The sequence below is a fragment of the Lycorma delicatula genome, chromosome 5, assembly GCF_047948215.1.
Source record: "Lycorma delicatula isolate Av1 chromosome 5, ASM4794821v1, whole genome shotgun sequence".
In the NCBI taxonomy this organism is placed as follows: domain Eukaryota; kingdom Metazoa; phylum Arthropoda; class Insecta; order Hemiptera; family Fulgoridae; genus Lycorma; species Lycorma delicatula.
In genome coordinates this window covers 56,016,302-56,038,908 of record NC_134459.1, presented here as the reverse complement: position 1 = coordinate 56,038,908, position 22,607 = coordinate 56,016,302, and the positions used below count along the sequence as shown (strand labels likewise).

Sequence of the window (22,607 nt, the reverse complement as noted above, 5' to 3'; positions counted from 1 at the left end):
TGTTACCTGCAAATTGAATTTCAAAAACACTTTGATTTAATTGGAATCCTAATGTTAAACAGTACAACTGGTTCAGAGTGAAAGGTATTGAAAAATTGTTCCTTTTTTTCTCCGAATAACCCTGGCATATCATTGTTGTTATTCTTGAAAATGATTATATTAGTTATTACTCCTAAAATGTTATTACCATTACTTACATCATGTGAAATATTTGTAAATAAATCTGATAATAATGATTTTATTGTGATACATAAAATATTATGAAGATTAGAATTATACATTATTTGTTGATCTTTATATTTACTGCATTGGTCAGCACTGACGTTTTGGTTTTCTATTATTATATATAACAATTGTATTTTTTTTATATAAATATATCATTTAGAAAACAGCTTGTAGTTTATGTACTAAATATTTACTTAAGATTTCCATTAAATAAAATTTTCATATTTATCCTGAATGTTCAAACTTGCATAAAATATGCTTCATCATACTTAATAAAAGTCATAAAAACTCTACAGTATCATGGAAATTAATTCAAACAGATTTTATTTAATAAAAAGTAACTTCATTAAAAAAATATCATACATGTACAATTTATGAACATCTGTAATTAATCATTCCTGTATTTAACCACTTCATTTATATTATTTGGCATCAATTCAACAAGTGTACTACACATTTTTTTTTTTGATTTCTTCATCATGAAACAATACCAATATTATTACTTTAATGAGGTTTATTTTTATGATACAATCCATTCTTGAGTCGTTTTTTTACTATTGACCAAAGATTTTCAATTCAGTTTAAGTCTGGGGAGCTGCCTGGCTACAGGAGCACTTTAATATTTCATTATTTGAAAACTTTTTCCACTTCTTTGGCAGTATGGCATCGCCAAATCTTTTTAGAACACTTTGTTCCCTTCTAAGAATTTTTTTTTGAAGTTGTATCACAACCCTTTCCTTCAGAATCTTGATATATTCACCACTTTTCAATATATCGTCTACTGGAAGTAATGAACAAGGACCTTCAGATGGGAAACAACTCCAAAAAACTTTTCTCAAGATGTTTAACTGATTGATGGGTATAAGCCGGTGATGAAGTTTAATCTGAGCTTTTCTAATATATTGAAACCTTTGCCCCTGAACATAAAAATTTGACATCCTAAAATATAAAATTTTTTCAGTTTTCTTTGGTCCAGCATTTGATTTAACGCACAAGAGCCTTTTTTCAGCATTGCTGGTGTTAAAAGCTGCTTTTTAGCTAGTCAACAAGACAAGCTTTCTGTCTAGTTGAAAGAAGTCGTCTAACAATTCTCACCTGTAAATCTGTTCCACTGAGTGCTAATTCTCAATTTCAGTTCACAGCAGATAAGTTTAGGTCAAGTTTACTTTTTCTCACTAATAACCGATACTGTGTTGGAGTGGTTTTTCTTTTACTACCATATTTGTCTTTCCTTTGGGGTGAAAAGGAATCAGTTTCTTTAAATTCTTTTAAAATAGCATTCATTATTCCTAATCCACCACCACATTCAGAGGCTAATTGTCATTGCATCATACCGGTATTCTCAGAAAAAGAAACAACTTTGAGTTATGTTCATTACTATATATTCAAGACACCCAAAATAAAAAATATGAAAACATAATTTTGTAATAAAAAATTAAATAAATATTACAAAACACTATTTATAACATGAAAATTGTTAAATAACCAAAAAACAATAACCTCACATTACACAGACAACTTAAAGAATGTGTGTGGTATAGCAGTGTAGCCACAGCATACAAATAGTTATCTGTGTTCAGATTAATGGGAATAGATAATGGGAACATTTTAATGGGAATAGAATTTATCTTCACAAGCCAACATAGTGTAAAAAAATTCCAGTTTGACATCACTATTTTATCAAGTGAAAGCTATAAAAAAAATACTTTTAATGACTCGTTTAAAAGCTTATCAGTGATTTTAATAGTTTCAAGTGCTACATTTCATTCATTTACTATCTATCACTAACTAACTATGGCTCTCAGTTAATCTATACATAATGTACAGAAAATAAAGCAAAAAAAAAAATATTAATCTGCTTTTAGATTTATAAGTAGAACTGAAATTAATTTAAATAGTGTAAAGTGTGGCTATTTTATATAACATGGTTATATTTTATCCCACTGGCTATATTCAGTTATTTTAGTCGATTCTTGTTTTATTAAAACATTAAAAAATAATTGAGATTAGCTTTATGTGGCCTAAATGTTTTATTTTATTTATCAAAGCCCGCAACTTACTTTGGCTGTAATGTTTATTAAAAATAATTTTGTTCAATAATATATATAATAATTTTTGATTATATAAAATCAATTTTTGTCATAAAATATATATTATTTATTTTTTAAGCACTTGCTAATTAATGCTATATTTATATAAAATTAGATTTATCTCTGTAAATTGTTCAGTGTTATTACATATTTGTGGTTCTTATAAAACTCAAACATATCAATCTTGTACATATCCCAGATTAACTCTAAACTTTAAGTTTAACTGTAAACTAACTGAAAGTGCAATCAGTTAGAAAACTGATAAATCAACTTAAAAAAAATGTACTAGTTGAATTTGTCCTTCTACTGTATATTGAAATCTAGTGTGTCTTAAATAAAAAAAATTTATTCTTGCTTCCCTTTTGACAGAAAATACCTTCTTAACATAATTTTTCTTGCTGCAACCAAAACTAACAGAAGAAACATAGATCTCACAAAATGTTTAAATGAACAAAGATTGCTAATGATTTAAACGAGATCAGAAAAGTATGAGACTTTTCAAAAGGAAATTAAAATTAGAGGAGGATTCAATTACAGTTAGAAAAATAAGGAAAATATTAGTTTTAAAATAAGAATATTTGTAATTATATTGTCATTTCGATAGGTTATGATCAATCAAATGAAAGTTCATGAACTTAAGAACTTCATGAGTGATAACTGATATTATTAACAACTATCATAACAATCTTATTTACTTTGTTTGAATGAATGAGATGGGAAAGCTCAATGAGGTATTTTAAAAATAATGCTGTAAACTGTATAAAATAAAGCTGTATTTTAAAGATAATGTATAGAACTCTGCCTTATTGTAGACAGTGACTTTAAAGTTGGAACTAATTATTTTTAACTAATCTTTCTGCCTTTTTCTTTAATTTTGTAATTGTTTTCTTATTTGTAAGATCTAGCTACATCCGTAATACATATTTACTCCAATTTTTGTAGAAAAATTAAAAAAAATTACAGTCAAATCTTTAGTAATACCTGAAAACAAATAAATGATAAATGTTTTCTCCAAGCTCCATTGCATCTATCATCTTTTTACGTTAAATTTATAATTCATTGTTGTAGAATAACTTTTTTAAATATCTCTGAGAAAAGGTTTCTTTTTAGTTTCAGATCTTGTTTACAAATTTCACAAAATTTTAAAAAAATTTCTCTCAACCAGATGTGTTGTTATAGTAAAGTTCTCCAATTTAATTTTTCATTAAATATTAGTTAAATGAAAAAAAAAAAAAACGAAAACTAGATTATATTCAAAACTGTTTATAGTAGTTACTTTGATCTAAAAATACATGAGTATTTCAATTATTAAACAATTATCATCAGTATATACTGAAAAAAATAATATATATGGAAGAATATTTATGTAATAAAAAAAATAAGTAAAACAAATAAATAAATGAAAATAAAATGATTGTAATAAATATTAATTGAAAAATAAACAGAAATTTTGGAAACATTTTAAAACAACTATTTTTAACAGTATTTTTAGAATAAGAGTAAAAAGAAAATACAAACTGTTATCGTTTTAGTCAATCCCAGTTGATGGGTGATTTTAGATCTAAAAACTTGTAAACCACTAAAATCTTCTACTCAGATTGCTAATCATGCATTGTTATAAATAACTATTAATTTTTAAATATTTTGGATAGCTAATAAAGAAAAAATTTACGTCATTTTTAATTTGTACCCAAATCAAATTCGTTAAATAAATTATTTTGATAATCTGCATAAATGGTTTTTCTAGTTTTATCTATAAATTAAATTTTTGGCTTGAAAAAATTCCTTTTAAAACTTAATTTAATCTCTTTCCTTTCACAATGCTTATTTTTACAACTATTTACTTATAAAAGAATTCAGGTAAAAAAGAAATGTTAATTATAAAAAAAATGTAGTAAAATGAAAATGAAAACCTGAAATTAATATTTTTTTTATTATTCATTGATATTTACTTCTCAGAAAAAGTTACATGTTTTAAACTGTTATTAAAGTTATTTAACGTAGACAAACTCAGTAAGGCTGACAGAGTACATTCATATATTCAGGAGATAGTCTACTAGAATTATTACAGTGTGTTATTTAACATAAACTGTAAGGTATGTTTGAAACCCCTCTATTATACAACCCTTAATTACTTATTGTGTAACAATATGTGATGAATGAAAGGAACTGAAATATCTACAGCAGCATTACTCAACCTGGAGGTTGTGGTGGTCTGAAAGAGGGGTTGCAAAATTAGCCGATAACTTTACATGTAAACAATAATGAAATCATTTTATTGAAAAAAATTATTTATTGAAACATTTTAATTCAATTTCTAAATGCACATGTAAAGAAAATAAATTAATGAGATGATTGTGTTTGATTTTCATTTAAAATTTCTCAATACGGATCTATGTTAGAAATACACAAAAGCAAATGTTTTCAAGTGATAAAATACAATTCCTAAATTTATTTTTTAGTGCAACCTTAGATAAAAAACTCTTTTCACAGAGGTAAAACTTGGCGAAAGGGATTAATATTTTCAATGCTTCTGTAACTAAATTTCCATATTCACTTTGACGAGCAACCAAAAGAGTATCTAAATCTTCAGATGTGAACTGTAGTTGAAAATTTTATAGGAAGACATTTAGATGAGCTGGTTGTGAATCTTAACTGGTGACTTAACATCTGCAACAACATTTTCAGTAAATAGATTCAGTACTCATCTCTTTGAAGAAATAATTTTTATCTTTAGGAAAATACTCCGCCAACTGAATTTTTAGCTGATGAAAATGCATTTCCATGCTATCTAAACTGTGATGAATAATAGTGTCTTCTTCATCAAAATTTTTCTCAGTATAATAGGAAATGAGTGGAAAAATATCAAACTTTTTGCTTTGAAGGTAAGTAATTTAGATATCAAGCTTCTTAATTAAAGCATGAACTTTGTCTGTCATTAATAAAATGATTTTATCATGTACCTGTAAATTTACATTCAAGTTGTTTAAATGTGAAAATACATCACCTAAGTAAGCCAACGCAACATATACTCATTGTACTATAAAAAAATTTAGAATGGTGTTTATTTACAGTGGAAAAATATTATTAATTCATCTTGCAATTCCAATAACTGGTTTAAAAGTTTCTCCCTGATTATCATCTGTCTTCTGTATGGAAAAGAAAAGATTTTTTCTTTTCATCCATTTCATTGCATTGTTTAGCAAACAGCCTATTCTGTAATGGTTGACTTTTAATAAAATTAAGCATTTTTATAGCTTTACAAAGAATTTGTTTGATATTTCCAGAACATTTTTTTTGCAAAAGTATGTCTGTGAAGGAAGCTGTGCATCCGCTTTTGGTATAAGACGATCTTTTAATTTTTTTCAAAAATCCATGTTCTTTCCTGTTGTTGCTTTTGCACCATCACTTTTTTTTTGTCATTGGTCATTTGACTGGTTTGATGCAGCTCTCCAAGATTCCCTATCTAGTGCTAGTCGTTTCATTTCAGTATACCCTCTACATCCTACATCCCTAACAATTTGTTTTACATATTCCAAACGTGGCCTGCCTACACAATTTTTCCCTTCTACCTGTCCTTCCAATATTAAAGCACCATCACTACGTACTGCAATATATTTTGTCCAATCTATGTAATAGTTTTTAGTAGCTTCATAAAAAACATTAAAAAGACATTGTCCTTTTGCATAAGCAGATATTGATTTGCAAAATAACATATTTCCTTTAATTGATGTCCCTATCGCATTCATATCTCACAAAACATAAGAAATGAGAAATGTTTGCCACATCTGTTGATTCATTAAATTGAATACTAAAAAATCCATTTTAACTCACTTGCTGTATTATCTGATCACAAATATAGGCAGCCATGCCATCGATTCGCCTTGTTACTGTGTCGTTAGAAAACGGAAACCTTTTTAATTTTTCTGCTTCTTCCATACCTATTAAAACTCTGACCATATCAATTGCAGCAGGCAATATAATGTTTTCTGCAATTGTATGGGATCTGGACATCTTAGCTACTCTTAATGCTACAAGATAAGATGCTTCAAGTGTACTTTTATTGGTTTGGCTTGATTTACAAATAAAAGTGTATTGATTTCTCAAAGTACGTATAATTTTCTTATGAAAAATTCATAGGGTTTGCTTTTATGATTTGGATGTTTAGTTTCCAAGTGTCAAATTAATTTTGGTGGCTTCATGCTTTCATCGGAGAGGACTTGAAAGCAAACAATGCACTGTGGTTTTCCATCCAATGAGGTAAGACATTAATTTAAATAACTGTCATTGTGCAATGACCACGATGATGCTCCTCAAAGACCGTTTGGCAGTAAGTCGGCGTGTCTGTGTTTCAATTGCAGGTCAGCGTATAAAGTATGTTCAGGTTCAAAAGTACCTCAGGGTGTTTCTTGATGAGAAACTGCAATTTAAGAAGCACCTTCAATATATCGTGGAGAGGGTCTGCAATGACTTCTTCGGTATTCGACGTGTGGTCAGTCCTGATTGGAGTCTTAACTTTAAGACTATGAGCATCTTGTTTAAAGGCGTGTGTGAGGCTATTATGCTATATGCAGCGCCTGTTTGGGCGGACAGGCTAAATTATAAAAGTTATCGGGACATATTATTAAGGGCTCAACACCTAATATTGTTAACTACAACGGGTGGTTACAGTACTATTTCACTGGAGGCAGCCTTCATGATTGCAGGCATGAATCCGATAGACATCATTGCGTCTGAGAAGCAGCAGCGGTATGTTGGTAAGAAGTCTAATGAGTTGACTTCAGATAAAGTTCAAGAAATTGAACAACATGGCAATGCCTTGTGGTCGAATGGGCAATAGTAGAGAGTTTTATAGTGTACTAACAAAGGAAAGGATTGCTGAGGGGATCTGGAGCTCTGCTTGGATTTCTCTTTTATTTTATTTTTGTTTTGTTTAATAAATTACATTTTTGTTGTTGTTCTTGTCCTTTGTTTTGTTTCAATGTTACCGCGTTGTTATTGTTCCATGTAATATTTTTATGTTTTGTGTTCTGTGTTGAACTCATTTTTACCTTATACGGATAGGTAGTTCAATTCCTTTGTTTAGTTAGGTCTTTTCAGTTTTGCTTAAGACTCAGTGAGATGTGTTTTGTTTTGAGTTCATGAAATAGTAGTACATCGATGGGAATGTCACTTGTGGCATTTGCATCGTTGGCATCCTGGCCGAGGCAGACTGTAATATGTCAAAAGCCGAGGTTTCGAAGATGGCCTCTGGAAAAGCCAATAAGCGAACGGAATGGAGGGGGCAGTGGAGGATGTCTTCCCCTAAAGGGTCAGGATGTCATTGTACAATTTTACCAGTCGAATGACTGGATATAGATGGCTCACATCGTTTACATCCTTTTATTAATAATTATAATTATAACTATAATGTTTTATAATTTATTCATGTCAATGTAGGAAAGTTATTTGAAAAGTTTAGGTTGTTAGGCAAATGAAGAAATCAATGATGTTAAATATACTTTATCAATTAGATTGTCTTTAAAATCATGTTCAGTGCAATTTCTTACATAAAAACTATCCTTTGGAGGATTCATCTTTTATAATTTTAAACATATCAGCAAAAATCAGCTTTCTAGTGCAATGATTTTTCGAGCATAATAATCTTTTTTTATAAATTAATGTTTTCATTTCCGAGAAACTTACAAAAATACTTCAAATTGTTTAATTCTTACATTAGAAAAGGAATAAAGAGAATTAAATAAATATTTATGTAATCCAGTAATTTTAATTTTAAAATAGTGATCTCCCTAGATTTAGTATTTCTTGACAATTTGAGGTTCCTGACCACCATATTCATAAAAAAAATTCTGTATTATTTATGAACATAGTGTTGTCTTTTGTCTATAAAGATTTAATCTATAATCCAAGTTTGGGTGGGCAGTATGTGCATTAGAGAAAGTGATGTGTAAAATGGTTTTAAAAAGTGAAAGATTGCAGTGGTATGAACTTCATGAAAACTTTTATCATACATGTTTTGTAATATTAAACGTAATATATAGAAATAACATTCTTAAAAAAAATAAATAAATAATAAAAACAGCCTACTCCTAAAACCTAATGTTTTATTAAATTTTTTCAATTTCTAATTAAATTTTTAAATCTTCTAATTTATATTTTCTGTTATTTTGTCTTCACTAAAATGAGAGCAGTTTAACACACTGGTAGAATGTAAAATTAAAAAATGTATTAAATTAATTTTTTGTTCAAATCATTTGAATTACAACAATCTAGAATTACACCCCATAGCACAGTGTAGATTCTTGTAATTTTTTATTCTTTTAATATGATCTTTAAAAATATTTCTTCGTAAAAAAATTCAGTTAATGTATATATATATATATATATATATACATTAACTCTTTTATATATATATATAAATATATAAAAGAGAATGTCCTGACTGACTGACTCATAATCAACGTACAGCCAAAACTATTATAGGTAGAGACTTGAAATTTTCAGGATACCTTCATATCTTTAAGTATGCGTGCACTAAGAAAGAATTTTACGAAATTTTGATTTTAAGGGGTTCAAAAGAATAATCGATAGTATTTTCAGTATCGATTTATTTGTGTCGAAAATATTTGTGTTTCAAGATCAATCGATATTGAATGAATGGATTACGGTAGTAAAATTTATTAATAATTAAAATTTTTAATTTAATTTAAATTTATTATTAATGTTGTTATATTTATTGTTTATAAACATTTAAGGAAAAATCTTATGATTTTTGACGGGCATCATCATGTAAGCATGTTCTTTCTTCTGGCTTTTATTTGTTGGTGTTGCTTCTTCCTACCGATCGATTATAAACATTTAAGAAAAAAGAAGTCATATGATTTTTATGAGTGAACAAATTAGTGTAGTATTTCAAAAGGTGAATAAAAATGTCACTTGAAAAGATAACTGTCAACGACACGTTCGTTAATAACCCAAACAGTTAAACCTATCAAAGGAGATGGTGCATGTCTGTTCCGAACACTTGCTTTTCACTTATTCATTGATGAAGAACGATGCCAAGAACGTACGAAACACAATCGTTTCGTACGTAGCTGATCATTGGATTGAATTTACTCATATGTCTTACAAATCTTCAAATGGTGACAACTTTCCAACTTGTGAGGAATATGTACGCGAAATGTCAATTCATTCAGTCTACGATGGTTATTGCGAATTAGTTGCAGCTGGTAAGATTTATCCGTTTTTATTTGAAGTTTATTTCAACTGCAATCTTTATTGGAAATTTGGTACTGACACATTGCCCGTAAAAAGATTGCGTCTTACTGGGAATATTAATAGTGGTCATTTCGATGTATATTTGCCTGATTTAGAAGACATTTCACAAAATTCTTCTTCAACTATTCCTGTTAGAAATAATAAAAAGCGTCGTGCGAGGTTCACGGACAGAACAAGAAAGAATCAAGTCAAAAAAGCGGCGAAAAATTATGCACAAAGATAATAGAGTAGCTGTGAAAAATATCAACAAAATCGTTCAGAGGTCCATAGAGCTGCAGTAGTAGTCTATCAAAATAGGCATCCAGAAGTACATAGAATCGCTGCAGCTACGTATGAAAGCAATCATGCTGAAGTTCATAGAGATCCCAAAATCGATATGAGTGCAAGATTCCACGGATTCGTACAGAAAATCGTTTGCGCCTATGGAAGAATTAAAAGACTGTCTGGTTTGGATTACGATCCTAATATAGATTATAAAAATGACATTGGAGTTATTTTTTTTTGTTTTTGGGAGCCCGCAAGTAACTATGATGATGAATGATGGTTATGAGTGATAAGAACAGTAGTTTTATTATCTATTTTTGACATCATCTTTTAAACATAATAAGCAAAAGCATCACTCCAAAACATTCAATAAATATGTTTAAAATTCAAGTATCGAGTGGGCGAGGCCGCGACAGGTAACCTGCCAGTTTAATATATAATAATAGAAAATAAATAATATAGTTAAAAATATATAAGAAAACTCGTAGAAGTAATTTTCTCCTTTATCTCTTGTGAGAAGGAGATTTAAATTAACTGACAGGGGACTAAATTTTGGAAGGTTTAACATCATCGATTGCTTCGAGGTTTATATTACTTAAAGGAACTTTTGATAATAATAAAGGAACTAAACGAAATTTTTAGTTGATAGATTTATAAGGTATCATATTCCATAAAAAAAATTATTAAAATAAGTAAATACATTAAAATGAATAATTATAAAATTAATCTAATTATAATTATTAATCAATCAATAATTTTAATCATTTTTCAATAACCTTCAGTTGGTGAGGTGACATTTCATCAATATAAGCAGTTGGTGAGGTGTCGTCGTTTTGACACCCTTAAATTTCTGTTTTTTTTTTTACGTCATTTCTAAGTATATTTTTAATTTTAGTTATAGTTAAGTGAATAAAGATTTTCAAACACCTTTAATACTTTAAACCGCTTTTTAATACAGTGAAACACTTTAAAAAAGGAAAATAGTTTATTCCTTATTTAAATTTCACTTTCATTTCGAATATTACGCCTGTTACCAATTCGTAATATATTATGTGCCGGAACTCGGACATTTCTTCTCGATTCTACTTTAGACCATCAAAAATTTGATTTACTCAAATAAAAGTTTTCATCTACTTCCCCATTTTTATCAATCCCTACATTTTCACCACCTCCTGAAACTTTGATCTCAGAATCTGTGTCATGTTCGCTGACAATACAGTCATTCCGATCAATAGACTGTTTCTACAGCAACCAGCCCTCGATTTCCATCTCTATCCCATTCTTTATTACCATTTGCACCATGTTCCCTATTTTGACCTGTAATTGGTTCATCAAATTCGAATCCTCGCCTTCCCATCCATCCAGTTCACGAAGATTGCTTCTTTGAAATTCTGATCATTCACGTTCATTTTTACACTGGAAAAAATTAAAACGATTTGCTAATAAAATTGAAACAATTAGATGCAAAGAAATTAATATTTAAGCAAAAATCCGCATTATTTGATTATTTTACGAAAGAAGATTGTACTTATATAAATGGAGAGCACACGTCAGTTTGACGTCGGTCACTCGATTGATAAAAATCACACTATAAAAATTCTCAGTGCACAGCAATCTAATTATAACTAAAAAATAAGTAATAACTAAATACTACTAAAAAGTACGTTTCATTATGTGATCAACGGTGGGGGTAATCACGTATCGACCACACGTGCGCCGTCATTTTGATGTCACCTCACCAGTTGAAGATTAATTATTAATAATTATAAAATGAATTGCATTGGTGATTATGGCCCAATAGTCTAATGATAAAAATAATGCGGTTTTAATGCAGGTTATTGATTATTACAGTTTTGACTTTACCTGCATTATGGATTTTTGATTTAGCTAACAACATAGAGTAACAGTGGCAATAGAAATCGTTTTAAAATTAAAGAACGAGGAACCAATAAAGCGTTGCACAGAGAGGTAATATTGCATGACTTAACTGTGAACGAATGTGAATGACGAATATCTGCCTGTTTGACTGATTGGCTGACTGAGTACTGACTACAATTTACAAAGCACGAAATCGCATGTTCAATTTTGTCAGTTTAATAAATGTTAATACTATTTAAATACGAATAAAAAGTTATAAAGTAATAATATTAATGATAATAATAGTAATAAACATGCCACTACTATTGCTACTACAACTACTAATAGATTTAAATATTTATCATTAAAAAAAAGAAAATACGGTTAAAATTTCAATCTAAGCAATACGACATGTATAAAAATATATGAAGAAAACAATTTGCGCAAATTTGAAGTGTTCAAATATAACATATTATTTTACAACTAAAAGAACTAAACTGCATTGATTTGTTATTTTAAACAATATGTCTTAATCTTTTTATAGATATAACTATATATATATATTCTTCTATATATATAAATCTTCATTATGGTGAAACTATCTAAAGTACAAAAGGTTCAAATCAATGCTTCATTTTCTTTGAAAGTTAGGTTGTTCATTATGGCACCAGGCACCATTATAGGTACCTATGGTGCCTATAATGAATAAAGTGAAAATTTCACTTGTAAGGCTGAAAATCATTAACAAATCCGATTGATACCTTGACACACAATAAATCTGGTTCAGAAAAAAAAACAACGGGAAACAATTTCATCCATAATTTTTCCTCATAGTCTAAAATAAAAGCTGTTCATTGATCTTCATCACCGTTATCCCGTTTTCAGGAGCGATATAAGTCTGAAATCAAGACACCTTTACACCGGTTATGTGATGTAATAGACGCAAAAAAATTTTTGGTTGAATTGTACATATGAACTGCATCTACATGTGACGCATTCTAAAAAAATGGTAAAACTAAAATTCCAAAGGTTTATTTCTTGGTAATAATTTTCATATATAAATGCAATCTTAGAAAATGAGATCGAAAAAATCAATAAATTTCTCTTAATCTAACCGATAAAAAGAGTGAGCTACACTAAACGAGTATTTGAAAAAATAAAAACAAAAACGCTCTACTGAACAAGCTAGGTAAGTTCTCATCAGGCCAGTCCAGGTGTATAGACCGTGTTGTAATTAAGCTAACTTAAGCGGATTTTTGCCACCCGAGTTATATTTATCTAATTATTGTAAACAAATAAGGGTTGATTCCCCTTTTAAAAAATAGATTGTTTTTGATGGAATGGGAAATAAATTTTTTAATGTATGAAAAATTACCAAGCCTGACGGGGAGGATTCGAATCCAGGACTCGTATTATTTGTTGGTTTTCAGTTATTATTTTATTTCTTAGATACAGATAACTATTTTAAAGCTTGATAATTGTACTGTGATATTCTATATTTGCATTTAAATTTATTAAAACTACATATTTCTCTTTTGTAATCATCATTGAAATGCATAACAAGTTTTAAGTTTATATTGTTTTTAAACGATTCTCGAGTCAGTACATAAAACGCCAGTTCCGAACGATGTTATTTTAACTCTTTCCGCGTACTCTTAGTTATTCTAACCACTCAAATATCAGGATTCTGTCTAGTATGAATGTACGATCTAAAAAATGAAAATTACTCTGAATCGATTTAAAAAACAGTTTACGAAGAGAGCTTTAACCAAAACTTTACAAATTATGATGTTGCTTTTCAGTTAATTGCATGTATAAAAGAAGTTAAAATATTAATTTCTCAAACATGGTACTTCTGATATGTTAAATGAATAAATTAGCAATTAATATAATCCATCTTCCCAGCACGTTGATATATTCTCTAGATCTTTCGGCTTACTTGGAAGCCATCATCAGGAGTTAAAATTAATGCATTTAAAGTCAAGAGTTTAAAAAATAATAGTTAAAATTTAAAAACAGTCATGACTGTCCCGCTCCTACTAGTATACTGAAGGAATATACATATACTCTGGTGGATTAAAATGATTAAATGCACCAGAGTATATTCCTTAGTATACTAGTTAGTCGGGAGTCATGACAATTTTTAAATTTTAAATATGTTTTTTTTAACTTTTGACTTTAAATGCATTAATTTAATTCCTGATTATGGCTTTCAATAAGCCAAAAAATCTAGAGAACATATAGACGTGCTGGTAAGATGATTTATATTAATTGTTAATTTGTACAATTAAAATAGCTTCTATTAAGTCTTTTTATTATACAAATTAATAAACTAAAACAATTGTTTTTGCTGAAAAAACAGATTCAATTATTTGTGATTCAGTTCACTCTTTAAAATTACCATTTTAAGTTATTTAATTATAACTAATTAATATCTTCCAGCCACTTTTGCTGTTTCACCGCATTTGCCAACATGAACTTTCTCAAAACTAGAAAAATCAAATTCTGGGAAACTAAGGCTTCTAAGACGCAAAGGAGACTTAAACAGGCCACAAGAAGCATGGTTTTTAAATTTAATTTCCGAAGGTAATTAAACTTCATTTTCTGTCAGAATTTATAGGGCGATTAAAAACAATGAGTAGTGCCTCATTTCGATCGATATATACTTTTGTTTTAGTATACGTTCAAGATTTTCTTTTCACTAAAAAACATATTTCGATGATTGCTGTTTTTCTATTTCGTAATGGAAGTTTCTCTGGCCCGTTGTAAGATTTTTCTCCAGAACTAAGACGGACAATTTTTAAAAACGAAACGTCTTTATAGGCAATTTATAGCGTCTTTATAGGTAATTTAAACACACATGCGTGCGCGCGCGTAAATATATATATATATATATATATATATAATTTTTTGTCGATATTATGTTTATTATTGGATTTATAATATACATCAAAGATATATACGGATGTATGATGGACTGATGTCTTTGTGAATATTTAAAGTATTTTTGTGTCCAAAAATTTTTCAATTTTTTTCTTTTTTCTAATAAAATTAGTTGGAAAACTTAGGATGAAGAATAACACGTCCTTATATATATATATATATATATATATATATATATATATATATATATATATATATATATATATATATATATGTATATTAGCTGGTCAGGGCGAGTGAAGCAAGTCCTTTCTGGCTAGTCTGGACCCCTGCTGTGTTGTTATCCTGCAGCAACTGCTCCTTGTCGAAATGTACAGCAAAGACATTAAAATGGAGCTAGGAATAAGTAAATGCAAGATAAACGCCAGTGTGAAGGGAAAGTTCCACCAAGCGCAGAATTATGACCTGCAGGCCCAGGGTAGCATTGAAGCAATGAAAGAAGAGGACATGTAAAAATACCTAGGATGTGATCAAACGATAAAATTGGAGCACAAAGCCATTAAGGAAAAACTTAAGAAAACGTATGAAAAGAGATTAAAATTAATTTTAAAATCGGAACTTAATGGGGGAAATAAAGTGAAGTCAGTGAACACATATGCAGTGCTAGTACTCATGTATGCGTTAGGTATAATAAAATACAGTGAAGCAGAGTTAGACGAGTTGAACAGACTCACTAGGAAAATATTCTACCAAGAAAGGTCCCACCGCATCCAATCATCAAAAGAAAGATTCACGCTCTCGAGAAAGGAAGGTGGAAGAGGAGTACTCGATATTAAAAATCTATGCTACGGCCAGAACGAAACCTTAAGGGATTACTTCCAAAGCAGGCAACACCCTTTCTATCAAGCCATCGTAGCGGCAGACCAAAACTGTACGCCATTAAACCTAGCCAACAGGACTAACAACGTAGAACACAAGAAAGAGAGCAATGCAGATAAAATTCTAGATTGGGGAAGAAAAGAGCTGCATGGGAGATATAGGCACCGTCTATACCAGGAAGGAGTCGGCAAAGCAGCTTCACATAATTGACTTCTACAAAGAAAGTTACATTTCGAGACGAAGGGGTTTATACGAAGGATACAGGATCGAGTAGTAGCAACAAGAAATTTAAAGAGATTTATTCTTAAAGAAAGTATCAACAACAAATGTAGGCTATGTGTGCAACACAATGAAAAAATAGACCATAAAAAATAGACCACTGGTTGTCCGATTCTAGCTTCGACGGAGTACACAAGGAGGCACAACATTGTGGAAAAAATTGTACACATAGAACTCTGCAGTAGATACAAGTTAGAGTTTCAAAAAGAGCTCTACTACACTTATGAGCCAGCCTCCTTTTTGGAGAAAAACAACGCAAACATTTTCTGGAACCAGGGAATTGTAACAGCAAAACCCATCAACTGTAATAGGCCAGATATAGTAGTAGTTGATAAAATGGGAAAAGTAACTTACCTAAGAGACGTAGCCATCCCATCAAGTAACAACATCAACACTAAACACAATGAGAAGCTGAGGAAATATACAGATCTTACTTTTGAAATTAAAGAAATGTGGAATCAAAAAGAAGTTTATATAATCCCAATAATTATATCTGCGAAGAGAATAAAACCATCTACTTTGCACAACAGTCTTGAAAATCTGAAGATCCAGTGGAAGACCCATGCGCTAATGCAAAGGAGCGTGATAATTGACACCTGCCATGTTGTACAGCAGACAGTCAACAATAGCAAGCTTAATCTCGTTGGTATAAATTACTCCAAGTTTAAGGAATGTCACCGGAAAAAGTAAAAACTGTGAAAGTGTAGAATAATAATAATAATAATAATAATCACATTATAAAATATTAAAATAGTTAAAAATTTATTGATCTGAACACAAAGATCTCTTACTTTTATCATGAAAACAGAAATATAATGAAGTAGAAGAATTAATTTTTTTTTTAATTATTAAGAACACCCTCGTTATCATTTTATTACATGTATAGATTAGGATATAATATTTATTATATACATATTAAATATTGAAAACTGGCCTAGCTCTAGATCTTTAAATTATCTGCTTATATGCTTTTTTTTGTTATTTTTATCAAGACGCAGGTTTCTTGTCTTTTATATTTCTTGGCAACGGTTTTTTCGTACGAAATGTGTTATGTTTAAGTTTATTCAATTTATATAAAAATAAAACTAAAAAATACATAGACTTCTACTACTAACACACGCGCGCGCGCGCGAGGCATCAAAAAGTCGTACTAAAAGTTAGTACTTTAACTTAAGAAATAATACTTCTTTATTTATTCTTTCAATTTTAACTCTTTTTTTTTTAGGTCAGCGTTAAATTAATGGTTACTAACTTTCTGATAGCTCATTTTTTAATTTGACGTCCAATTTTAAAAGATGAAATTTAATGATTATTAATAAAGTATTAAAAATTATTAATTTATATATTTTCTAATTTTTAATTCATTATAATCATTTCAAAAAAATGTTAAAAACTGAATAATTTTTAGAGAAATAAATTTTATGAAACAAATCTATTTATTATAAATAAAACGTGAAAGTAACTGCAATAAAATCTATTATTAGAAGATATTAAGGATTTTAAGATCTGAATAAATTGTAGTAATTTATTTTAAATTAGTTAAATATAATTATTTTAAATATAATAATTATAAAAGTTTAAAGCATTTAAAAATAAACATAATTTGAATAAACCAATCGATCTTAAGTGAAGGGAAATATGTGTATATAATATGTTAAATTACCTGATGAGATCGTCGACCCATTAATTCATGTATAGCGACTACAATTTCACCCAATTCAGATCTGGTTATGCATCCATCACCATTAATATCATACAATTTAAATGTCCACCGTAATTTTTCGTAGATTGAACCTCTTAATAATGTTGACAGCGTCACCAGTAAATCCTGTAAAAGGATAAATGATAATATTAATAAATTATTACTGAATTAAAAACTGTATTAAAAAAATATTGTTCAATATTTCAACCAAACTAAAGGGAAAGTAACAAAAGTTATTCATCACTATTTTTCCCGCTCTTTGACACGATCATTCCGTTCCAACTTCCTCCTCTTTTTTTGGTAACATCGGGCTGGATCTATGAAATCCTCTCTGCAATTAATCCACGGTCCCCTTTTGTATAATTAATTTTTAGTCTTATTTTACAAATGAAACAACGAAGGTAACCAATTTTCAGTCGATTTCCATTTTACAGTTCAAAATACCTCTTTTAGATTTTGGATTGTCAACTTAGTGAGTCCTTAAACATGTAAACCGATATTTAGAAAAATTAAAAATGTTAACAAATTTATTTTTTTTATAAATTTTAAGCCATTTCTTCTTAAAACAATAATTACTTGTTCTTAAAAAAAATAAAAAATATCCACTCTATCAAACTAGACAATTCTTTTTTTTTTAACCTCCGGGACCACCGATGGATATTGCTTCGGAGGATGAGATGAATGACAAGTAGCATGTAAAACTGCCATCACTGACCGGGATTCGACAATAGATCTGTTTCCGTATAACTCAACATATTACTTCGGTTTAAAAGAGAGAATCTTGTTATAATATCGTTTCTATTTTTAATGAAATATTGAAATACTAAGATTTTCTCACCAGTTTATTTAAAATAAAATTAAAACATCTACTTTTGCAGGAAAACAATTATTTTGTCGATGAGTTTTAAAATAATATTAATAATAATTAAAAGAAAACATCAGTTTTCTGCTTCACTGTTAAACTTAACGTTTAAATATGTACTCAATATTTATTAACGCCTTCTGAACAGTTTTAAAGTTATTTTATATGTTTAGAATCTTCAGAAATATTTACTTTTGATTATTATTTATTGATTATACTTTTTAAATTATTAATATGGACTTTAATAAAATCAATATTTTTATCTATATATATATATATATATATATATTACGTTATATATAAAGTTTTCTTAAATAAATAAATAAATATATATACACACACACTGTCTTTTTGTGATGCTGCTTTGATCAAGGTTTTACCAAGGTTTCACTTAATCTATCAAGAATATACCTACAATATAGCTTACCTACATATTCCTGACGTAATCTACATTATGTATAATTGTATACATATTAGAATAAAAAAATTACTCATTTTGTTTTTCCTTTTATAGTTTAATATAAAATTACTTGTAAAATTACATGCTTGGAAGTTATTATTTTTTGTTTTAGATTAGAATTAATAAAAATGCTAAAAAATTATTTCTAATGAAGTTCATTTGAAAAAATAAATAAGCTAAGATTACAGGTCTATCTGAAAGATTATAGACAAATTAAAAAAAGATTCTACAATACCATTATATCTATGTAAATATTTAATATGGGAATGAAAAGGAAGGAAAAAGTACAGAATTGCTTTGAAAATACAACCATTTGTATCTGTCACGAGATAGATATCACGAATTATAATTTCGTTATTCATATTGCAGAGCTCAAAGTTAATGATAAATTTATATACATATACGTATTTTATGTTGTATTTTTACATTCTCTATAGAATGAAGGAAAATATTCCATGTTTATTTTTACAGATATTTTATGAGTTTTTAGATCCTTAATTTGCTCGCTCTAAAGGAAAGAAACGAAAGAAAGATAATGCTTCCAAGAAGAAAACTATCTTAAATGTAAGCACCAGGAAAAATGATGAAATAATCACGAAATATCTGAAGAGCTATCAGGTAATATTCTTTTCGAAGATTCTCTTTGGAGATATACGAAGCTTGGCTGATAAATTTTGCACACATGTACGTAGCATGGGAATTAAAAGAGATATTCGAATGAAATAAAAACTGAATAAAAGTACAATACTTTCCTTATTTAATTTTAAATATAATTCCCGTTTACAATGATACACTTTTCCCAACGTGTGACAAGTTTTTGTATTCCGTCACTAAAAGATTCTGGCCAGAGCTTCCTTCACCTCATCGTCAGTGGTGTAATTATTACCTTTGTGATCCCTCTTGAGATGAGGTTAGAAGTGGAAGTTGCACAAAGCCAAATCCGGCGACTATGGCGGATTCGGAATAGGCTCAAACTTCAGCTTGTGAAGAGCCATCGGAGAGTTTGCGCCGTACCCATCGTGAACTATTATTACGGTAACCCAATTGGTCGATAATATGGCCTACTCTTTCTTTAGATATTCCTAACTGAATAGCGATGCGTTGCTGGGTGATTTACCGGTCACTTTGAAGCAAATCGTCCACCTCCTTTAGATGTTTCTCGTCAGTCACAGAAACTGTTCATCCGCTGAGAGGTGCATTCTCAATTGTTGCTTTACCAGCTTCACATTCGCAAAATTTCAACGCCCACCTATTCACAGTACTCCCGTCAACAGTTTCACTACTGTAAGCCGCTTTTAAACGATGAAAAATATTCGTAGGATTCACATTTTCTGCTGTTAAAAATTAAATCATTGCGCGGTGTTTGAAGCAGTGTTGACATATTTGCCGTACTCGATTCTATTTTAATTGCTACTGAAAACAAACCGGTTAACGGATTTCAACGCATTATCGCAGGTTTGTAGAGGGGAATTTTAGTTATCATGTGCTACTACACCCAAATCGATAGTACCTTTTTTCTCCGTGTAGCACGTTAGTGTGCAAAATTTATCAGCCTAGCCTCGTACTTCAAAATACTACCAGATACACGTAAAATACTACCGGATGAACATCTTGCAAACAGACCCTATGTAAAGAATTAGTCTACCCTACCTGATCTTTTCTTCTTTTTTCTCAACTCAGTTCAAAAGAATTGTCAATCTCTTGTAAAAAAAATTACAAAAATGATATTTTATTGATGTGTCTAAGGAGTTTAGTAGATTGATATTTTGAACTGAAAACATATCGAATAATTGTCGTGGAAGATAATGGATTCTTAAACTTGTCTCAAAGTTAGAAATTTTTGGTAATTACTAACTATAGCACTGAATCCATAATTATGAAGTTGAGCAAACATGAAAATTTTGTAAACTGAAAATTTATGCTTATATATGTTTTATAAGTTATTATCGTAGTATAATTTTAATGAATATCACTACTATCTTCTTTTTTTTATAAAAGTTTTGTGATTTTCTGTTTCTTCATTCATATTTGACTAAAAAAAAATAAAAAAAAAAAAAATGGTTGAACAAATTTTTGCAAAACCAGGGAAAATGTTAATCCAAGATTAAGCACTAGAATTTATCTTATTATAAAAATTTTCTCCATTCTTCTCTCATTTTTAAATTTTTATCTTGTTATATATATATAATATATATATAAAACTTTTAAAAACTAAACATGTTTAAAAAATTTCAAAAGTTATTGTAAAAAAGATATTCTCTTAAATTTCAGCTGAATCTTTATCCCTCTCTAAGAAATGTATTTTTTCATTCAGGATGGGTTTCACAAACATTTAATAGAATAAAAGCTATAGGTCAAAATATTCATTTCAAGCTGTCAAAACATAATTTTAATAATGATTTGAAATTTTTTATCGAGACCTCGCTTCCTTTCGTATTGAAAAATATTTTTTCCTTTATCATTATTTTGAAAAGATTTAAAAAACCTTGGACGTACGGTACCCAGATTGATAACTTGTTTTTCCTAGTAGAATATCAACATCAGTATTCTAAAAATGGTAGTACAGAGGTATTCTCAGAAAGAATTTTCGACTGACGTTTCAAATGCAAATATAAGTGAAACATACATTGTATCATACATATATTCATGTATCTCACTCATTATTGGAATGATACGCAAATTAATTCTCTCGAGCTGTAGGAGGATTCCATGGAATCCTGCCTAGAATCAGTAGTGGTCACGGTAAAAACCAACGATTAAGGTAGATCTAGTGTGGAACTCACTGTGGATTTCGGGAACGGTCAGCATAACTACTGTGAAATCGCTGTTTTCAGACAACTCATTATATGAACACAGTTTAATTTATCACACAATTAACCCACCAGAGTAAACAACCACAGCAACCTAACCGTGCCTGGAACTATCTGAATTTGCGGCACTGAAACTTAGATTTAAAATGATAACAAAATAAGGCAAAACTCTACTTTTAATTGTTTCTACTCCAATCAAAATGAACAAGACGAAACTTGGTTTTTTATATTAAATTTTATTTTTTACGAAACGTTATTTTTTCAATGTTATTTCTGTGGTCTGATGTTCTTTCGACAGTTGCACATGATTTAATTAAGTGATGGTTACGTACCCATTTGTTTATTACACACGATATTATTTAACTTCAATGTTCATATGGAAACCAGTAGGATAATTTTTATTAAAGGTTTTTACTTACTTTTTAAAAAAAGGAGTATATATATAAAATAATATATATTAAAAAATAAATAATCTACTAGAGAAATTTTTCGTATAAAAACAATTAATAGACACATAAGAAGACAAAGTCGGTACGATGGGTTACGCCCAAGAGGACTCCTGGGTTAACCTAGGGTAAACAGGTTTGGTAAAATATTATGTAATAAATTTATAACTACATTCTTATTATAATAACAATTAAAAAATATTATAATTAAATACTGATAAAATATAAATAAATTTCATCCCACAACTTTGTTGAAATTTATAGTTCTGCTTGAAGAATTATCAGACCTTCAAACAAAAATTTTAATACAGCCAAGTGTAACAGAAACCTCGTTTCACATGATCAAAAATATATCAAGGTGAATAAAAATAAAACTGAAAAAAATAACTAGGCTATAGCAAAGAAACTACATCTGTATTTATTTATTTCAAGAAACTAATTATGTATTTCATAAACCAAAACGGTGGTTACACAATTATTTATGCATTTTCATAACTCATACGTATAAATGAAATAAATAGGTTTTTAAAATATAAATATTAAAATTTCTTACAAAGATTTCTAGCTACTTT

The 22,607-nt window shown here is 29.0% G+C and overlaps 1 protein-coding gene across 1 annotated transcript in view; it reads right to left on the bottom strand.

The window, feature by feature from the left end:
* LOC142324433 (A-type potassium channel modulatory protein KCNIP1) overlaps positions 1-22,607 on the bottom strand; it is a 445,118-nt gene that overhangs the window by 30,691 nt on the left and 391,820 nt on the right. The window contains exon 4 of the mRNA XM_075365265.1: positions 17,419-17,583. Within this exon, the coding sequence (XP_075221380.1) occupies positions 17,419-17,583 (165 nt within the window). The remainder of the gene's footprint in view (positions 1-17,418; positions 17,584-22,607) is intronic.